Here is an 8,336-nt window from a genome sequence, read left to right as displayed (position 1 = left end):
CTTGAACGAAGGATTGCCGTTGGGGGTATGAAATAATGTTTTGTTTGCTGTGGGCATTTCTCTTGGACTTTTTCATTTTTGATTGAGAGGATATTTCCATCTTCTAGAAGTTTCAAGTTAGCTTGTGGGACTGATACAATTCTTGAACAATTTTCTTTGTGATTTTTCAATAATTTTCTGATGCATTCTGGAGGCTTGGATAGTAGATCTTGATCGCATAAGAAGTCTTCTTCAACTGGGTGACATTGACTCGTACTCCATAGTAATTCTTCTTCTTGTGAGAGCATGTAGGAGTCGGTTAAGAAAAGGGATTCATTATTTTGGGAAAGAAAGTAAAACTTGTATAATTCGTATCCCTTTTCATAAATGGTTGGAATAGATATAAGAAATAGTAAAATTTTATTTTTGAAAATTACCTTAGTATGGCATAATTGATAATAGTCTTTTATATGATGTAAGGGAATGATACTTGAATTTTTGATTACTTCTAAAAACTTTGAATAGGGTAAAATGGATTCATGTAACAAATGTAACCTAGCAAAACTAATTGCAGTTTGAATTTCATCCAAAGTATTTTTAATGTCTTTAAGTTCAAAAGTCATAAGATGCATTTGCTGAACTTCTTCGAGTGCTGGTACGATTTTTAATAATTCAAGATTATCATGCATTTTCTGAAATTTATCAATATATTTATTTTTCAAGTCATTAACTACAGTAGCGATCTTCTTTTGATTCCTTATGAGGGTTTCCTCATTTTTCTTTATACTATTAAAATAATTTCTGTATAATTCTTCATCGTCAGAATCTAAGGTTCCAAAGAGTATTTTTGAGATTTTGCCTCCTAAATTAATCAATCCTCTCTTAGTCCGTATTTTGTCATTAACTATTTCTTCGAACGATTCAATATTTATTTTATTAGACTCTTGCAAATATCTATAGTTTGCAGTCTGCGAAAAACCTAATGGTTCCTTCTTAAATTTATCTATTTCTTTCTGATATGCCAAAATTACATTTTCTATTTTATTTAAATCAATATGATAAATTAGTTGTAAATTCTTTTTTGTTATGTAAGCTTTTCCTAATTGAATGGGCAATACATTATTTTCAATTGGAATAATTTCTAGTGAATTAATTATCTTCGTTATCATTAAAATCATAATTATCAATGTAAATGAATGGTGATCCATGTTGAATCTGAAAATAAAATTTGAAAGTTACTTCTTTCGTTGCTTCATAATTTTCTTATGATAAATATGTTTATTTTTCAAATCTTGAATACGATGTGAGTCTATTTCACTTGCATCGATTCTTTTGAACGCTGGGTCGAGTTTTCTTGTTTTCGGATTTTTAATATACGTTGGATTTTCATTTAAGGGACGATCAGCAGATCTTTTCTTATTTGTTTTTTCTAAACGGGCCAAATTTTTCTCTTGTCGTTTTTCTAAATGTTTTGAAATATCGTTGAAATTTTCTAAGTAATTTTCAACATAATTTTGAATTTGTTCATTATGAGTTCTTTCAATGGGTAAAGAATAATTTAAATCGGCTTTGATGATTTGCATTGGAGTCATCTCTAGACTCGAATGATTTGAATTATTATAACTTAATAAGGCTTGAGCTAATTTATTTTGAAAAGTCAAATTTTTATTTTCAATTGTTCTCAATTGTTCTATGAGAGTAGAATGAAATCTTTCAACTAATGCGTTTGAATTTGGGTTATAATTCGTGATATAATGTATTTCGATTTTATGGACTTTGCAAAAATCTTGTATTACATTATTTTTAAATTCGATCCCATTATCACAAGTAATTTTGTTAGGGATTCCATAATGACTAAAATAAATTAATAATTTGTCCATAATTTCTGATCCTGTCTTTTGTAACAAAGGATAGCATTGTCCAAATCTGTAAAAAGAATCTATCACGCTTAAACAATTTGTTTGATTAAATTTAATCGTGTCACAGTAGACATGAGTAAAAGGTTTCGTACCGACGGGATTTGGTTTAAATTGAAGTTGAACTGGAGTTCTTTCATATTTAGATTTTTGACAAATTTCACATGTATTTATATAATTCTGAATATCTTTATTCATATTCGGCCAATAATACTTTCTTTTCAAACTTAGTAAATTTTCGCGTAATCCACGATGTGAAGTTTTGGTTTCATGGAATTGTTTCATTCTAAGGAGTTGTTCCTCCTTGTCTTCGACATCTTCTACTAATGTTCTCGATATTTTCAAATCAAGGCTCTTATAATCGAATTTCTCTTGCAAAATTCGTATAAGAGGTTTTTCTAATTCTAATGATTTGAAGTATATTGTATAAGGACTTTTTGGACGTAGATATTCTCGAATGAATCTACATAAATCTGTTTCGACAGAATTCACTGATACAAGAAATCTTAATTTTTCTCCGAACAATTTATTTTTCGTAACATCATAATTCGATGCTTTTTTAAATATGACCTGCAAATTCGCGGAGTTTATACTTCTCTCCGTATAAGGTATTTCAAAGATAGGGTTTTCTATACTACTGTGAATAGTTACATCATCGTGTATAATCACGTTTGAAGTTTCGAAATCAATTATATTTTCATCTTCATTTTCATTGGAATCATCATTTTCACATTCACCTGTATTTAGTAATTCCAAGCATTCATCAAGTTCTTCGTCAGTAACTTGATTAATTATTGACACTAAGTCATCTTCAATACCATTATTTATTTCTTCGATTTCGTTCAAATCATTCATTTGCATATTTGATGCTTTGATTTGATTCATTTCATTACCATTCTTATTTGGTAAATAGAATATAGTAATTTTTATATTCAAATTCAGAAAAATATATTTTATCATATTAAAAATTGTGGACCATTTCAATCGGTCTAATCCGCTACTTATTCGTGGTATTGCTAAATATTTTTCATTATTCATTTCACAAATTTCTCTAAGTTCCATTAGAGATTTAAATACGTTTTCGTACGTAGGTTTATCATAATAATTTTCTTTCGTTATTAAATAATAAATATTCCTATTATCTTTTCGAATCTTGGCAACTTGACCTACCATTTTATTTTGCGATTTCAGTTTTTCAATATTTCCGTATTTATTTTTAAAACAGACGGCTATACCTCGACTCATGTGGAAGTCTTTAGAAACACAATGCGCTAATGCATAATTTTTAGGGGCTTTAAATAAATTACCTTCTTTCTCTTTTACATTTGGAGAATCCGTTATTTCATTTATTTCATTCAGCTTTATAAAATTTTCAAAATTAATTTCATTTTCTATAACAATTCTGCTCAATGCATCTGCATTATTCATTGAACCTTTTCTGTATCTAATTTCATAGTCAAATTTCTCTAATTTAATTCGCCATCGCATAAGGCGAGAATTTGGTTCTTTTAATGAAAATAACCAAGTTAATGGTTTATGATCCGTATAAATTATAAATTTTCTTCCGTACAAATAAGGTCTAAAAAATTTGCAACTGAATAAAATAGCCAAAAGCTCCTTTTCTATGGTGCTATATTTTATTTCCGATTGGCTGAGAGTACGACTAGCATACGCTACAGGTAAATCACCTGGCGGAGTACCTTGAGAAAGAACTGAACCGATTGCATATCCGGATGCATCTGTCGTAAACACGAAAGGTTTATTAAAATCAGGATAACATAGGATTGGATGGTTTAAAAGGTTACGTTTCAGAACCTGAAAAGCTTCTACATATTTTATATCATCAATATCAATTTTCGCTTCTTTTTTTAAACACGCAGTTAAAGGTTTTGCTATCTTTGCAAAATTTGGAATGAATTTTCTATAATATCCTACTAAACCAAGGAAAGATTTGATTTCTTTCGGTGTTTTAGGAATTGGAAATTTAGTTACTGCTTCTAATTTTTTTGGATTAGGTTTTATTCCTTCTGGAGTTATAATGTGACCTAAAAATTCGATTTCTGTTTTGAAGAAATGACATTTATCTAATTGAATTTTCATATCATCTTTCATAAGTGTTTCCAATATAGTATGAATATCAGCCAAATGCTGTTCTACTGTTTCTGAAAAAATAATAATGTCATCCATATAAATATGACAAATTTTTCCTATATAATCTTTCAAAATATTATTCATCAATCGCTGAAATGTAGCAGGCGCGTTTTTTAAACCAAATGGCATTCTTAAAAATTCGTAATGTCCATTATCTACAGTAAAAGCCGTTTTTTCTATTGATTCTTCGTCCATTTCGATTTGATGAAAGCCTGAAGCAAGGTCAAGTGTCGTAAAATACTTTTTATTTCCTAATTTATCTAGTATACTATCAATTTGGGGTAAAGGATATTTATCATCAATTGTTTTATCATTCAGTTTTCTATAATCGATGGCCATTCGCCATTTTACTTTTCCTGATAAGTCCTCTTTCTTTGGGACTATAACTACTGGGAAAGACCAGGGGGAAATACTTGGTCGAATAATATTTTTATCTAATAAATCTTTTATTTGTTTTTCGACTTCTTCCCTGTGTACTTCGGGATATCTATAAATTTTGCAATGAACCGGAACATCATCGGTTGTTCGAATCTTATGTTTGATTCTACTAGAAAAAGATAAAGGTTGATTGGGTAATTGTAATACATTTTCGTTTGTTTGTAAAATTTTCATAAGTTGATTACTTATTTTTGATTCTAAATGAGAAAGATCCACTGGGATTTTCGTTGGATTTTGACATACTTGTTGGTATTTGAAAGGAATGTTGCAAAATTCATTTTCTAAAATTTGATTTTGAAAGTTCAAATTGATTCCATACTTGTTCAAAAAATCTGCTCCTATTAAGCCATCATAATTTCTATGAAATTTATAAAGTACAAATGGATGAGTATCTTCTACGTTAAATTAAGAAAATAAAGGTAATAAGACTTTTTCATTTGAAGTGTTTTGTCTCATACACGCGGTTAAAGTGGTTTTTTCTTGATAAATATTATTTGGGCAATTATTATACGCAAATTTGGGGTCTATTAAACAAACTGAACATCCACTGTCAATCAAAAGTTTACATTTAGGATAATTAAATTCGATATAGGGAAGTTGATTTGAATGATCAATACTATTATTTAAGTCGATTCGTTTCCCGAGGCTAGTTCGCAAAAATTTCGTTCCTCAAAATTTTTTGAAGTCGAAGCGTCGCCAATTACGAATTTTGTGGGAAATTGTTTTGATTTATTTGAATTCGAGGTTTTCCAACGACCTCTATCATTCTGTTCATAATAATTCTTTTTATTCTGACTCGAATCTAATTGGGTTAATTCCTCAAATGTATAATTGGGAGTTTGTTCATTGGAATAAAATTTCTTATTTGGATTTGTTGGGAATTGCGTCGAATAATTTGGACGTTTTTGTGCAAAGTTCCTAGTTTGGACTGACATTTTTTCTGGTGGTGTATTAATTCGTTGGTTGGGATTTGGTTTAAAAACATTTTGATTATTATATCGTTCCGTCTTTGGATATCCGAACACTTGTTTGTTTGTAGGATAATAATTATTCACAGGTCTTTGATTAAACTGAATAGGTTGTGAGGGGAAATTTGAATTTAAATTTGAATTATAATTATTATTCGATCTAAAATGATAATTATTGGGAATATAATTTGATCTATAATTATTTGGAATATAGTGTCTTTTATTATTATTATTATTTTGAAAATTATTTTTCGTCCTTCGCGATTGAAAATTATGTTTTCTACTTTTATCTAATAAATCATATTGCTCCATGTTTGACAAATAATCTTTAATTGCATTTATGGTTTGGTCAAACGTTAAGGCATTATTCGCGATTAAATAAGTTCTAAGTTCCGTTGGTGCATTCGAAATTAACACCGTTCTACAAATTTTCAATATATTAGTTTTATACAATTGTTTTTCTTGAGCTGGCATCGTGTCAGCATCTATTCTGTAGTTAATTCTTATTTTCATCGAAATTATTTCATCTATAAAGCTAATCATATCTGATTTCTTTTCTAAGAATTGTAATTGGTGAATCAACACATCTAAATTGATTTGATCGCCAAATTTATTATTCAAAAATCTTTTCAGATGATCCCAATTATCGGGGATATCTGAGGTAGAAACTTCAGCAAGTGCTCTACCGACTAATTTTGATTTAACTAAAGCTAAACAGTATTTTTTAATAAGTTCATTTTCGTTACTGAACATACTTAAATAACTTTCTACGTTTTTAATAAAAGAATGGAGTTCGTTCTCCATTCCTGAAAATTTAGGAAGGAGTGATCCAAACTTTTCTGCAGTTGATAAATCCATTTTAACTCTAGCTACTTTCTTTTCTTTCTTACCGTGGAACTGTTTAAAAGAAGTAATATTGATAATTTTAATGATCGGTTTTTATAATAAGAAACCTAGGAAAAACTTTGTGATCGGTTTTTTATGATAAGAAACCTAGGAAAAACTTTGTGATCGGTTTTTTATAAGAAACCTAGAAAAAACTTTTATACAAGTTTTACGCTCAAAACTTGGGAAAAGGTTGACTATTTTTGGGCCAGAATAGGTAAACTGGGAGTCAGTTAGAAAGGATTGCTCACCTCGTTGATATTCCTTGTTTGAAGTTGAAACTGTCCTGGGCGCTACTCCAGTGATCGAGCCTCTGGTTTTCTTCTTAGGGGTTGCTTCTCACCTTAACAGTTGAAACTGATAGTCGAAAGAAAGTTTTTGTTTTTCACTTCTACGACCGGCACAATATTTCAGATAATACGTCGCGAGATTCCCGTCGCGCTATTATTTCCGAAATATTTAAAGAGATCCCATCCTCGTCGCCAATTATGTTTTTCGTTGAGAAAACCACGTTTTTAAAAACGAATTTATTTACAATGAAATATGGAAATGAACAATAGGATGAATCTAAGATGATTCTAAAGCTGACTATCTATCTGACTGACTGACTGACTGACTATCTGACTGACTATCTGACTGACCGACAATAACATATTGTCTCCTATTTATAACATTATATTTTCTTATCTTAATTGACGCCACGTGTCGAACCACCTGCATTATGCTGGTGTAAGCAAAATGCAGCACATTGATATGTGAATCTAAATGAACAATACAATATTACGTCAATTGATCAGAACGGGATGGAATCCTGTAATTATATATATATATCGATTTATATGAGGGACTAACTTATATAAATCGATAGTTTAATTTGAGGGAGTACTTTTTGTTTAATTCATGTATCTGTAAACTTTCATGATGAATATATGGTATTATTATTATTATTATTAGGTGTAGTAAAAATAAATCCATTATTTTTCAATGGCTTTAGTTATCTGTATCTCGCGTTGTACAAGTCTTATCGGGTTCCGCTATATGGCGTTAGAAAGATGAGATTTCGCACTACAAAAACTTTCTGACAGTTTTGTGATGAGTTGACTCAGTTGAGTTTGAGGGCACCACACAGACGGACATTTGCAAAAAGAAAATTACATTTTACAGTTTTTCTTCGATAAAGGCAAAAATACAAGCCACGCGTCTGAAAATGTAAATAGTGTTTATAGACCTGATACTGTAATAGAAAATCACGTGCAATTTAAGTTTCGTCGATTCCGTTTCGGTAATTTCGATGTCAAAGATGCACCACGCACTTGAAGGCCAATTGTCGAAAATTTCGATGAAATCGTAGATATAACGACAAATCGAGTCCTGTTCCGATTGCTCTAGAACTTAAGAGTACCTAATAAACCGTTTGGAACGCTATTTGCATAAGGCTGGTCTCAAGAAGATGCTAGATGTATGCGTACCACACGAGTTAACCCAAAAAACAGCAAGGACCGAATTTCCACTCCGAATTACTGCTGAATCGCAACAAAATTGCCCTATTTTTAAAAGGCTTGGTGACTGGTGATGAAAAATGGCTCATTTACGACAACGTCAAGCAAAAACAGTCGTGGTCGAAACTGAGCCCTGAGTTGTCGGAAACGGAAGGTTTTATTGAGTGTTTAGTGGAATTGGCAGGGAAGAGCTGCTCCCCTATGACACAATTGTTAACTCGGAACAATAGTTATCGAACAAAACAGCGCATATTTGACCTAAATTGAATAAGTCTAACTATGATAATGGATTTCATTTTACTACATCTTATACTTTCTGGCGCCTGAGTTTTCTTATGAAGTGAATCTACATATATTTATATATTTTTTGAACTTGTTTTCGCCCTATAAAAATGTTGGAAACTGAATATGATATGATTTACTAAAATCCATCTTTCTCTAAATAAACACTTGACCCAGTACCTACGTACTAACAAAATTTTGCTAACCTATATGAGCCA

At 30.5% G+C, this 8,336-nt stretch overlaps 1 protein-coding gene across 1 annotated transcript; it reads right to left on the bottom strand.

The window, feature by feature from the left end:
• Positions 1 to 325: 325 nt before the first annotated feature.
• On the bottom strand, positions 326 to 4,811 carry LOC123682522. The gene has a single exon (XM_045621169.1). The coding sequence runs from the start codon at positions 4,656 to 4,658 to the stop codon at positions 1,215 to 1,217; it is 3,444 nt and encodes a 1,147-aa protein (XP_045477125.1). The 5' UTR covers positions 4,659 to 4,811; the 3' UTR covers positions 326 to 1,214.
• Between the last annotated feature and the right edge of the window lie 3,525 nt (positions 4,812 to 8,336).

Source organism: Harmonia axyridis, chromosome 6 (assembly GCF_914767665.1).
Source record: "Harmonia axyridis chromosome 6, icHarAxyr1.1, whole genome shotgun sequence".
NCBI classification, from domain to species: domain Eukaryota; kingdom Metazoa; phylum Arthropoda; class Insecta; order Coleoptera; family Coccinellidae; genus Harmonia; species Harmonia axyridis.
This window is presented reverse-complemented; position numbering and strand designations above follow the sequence as displayed.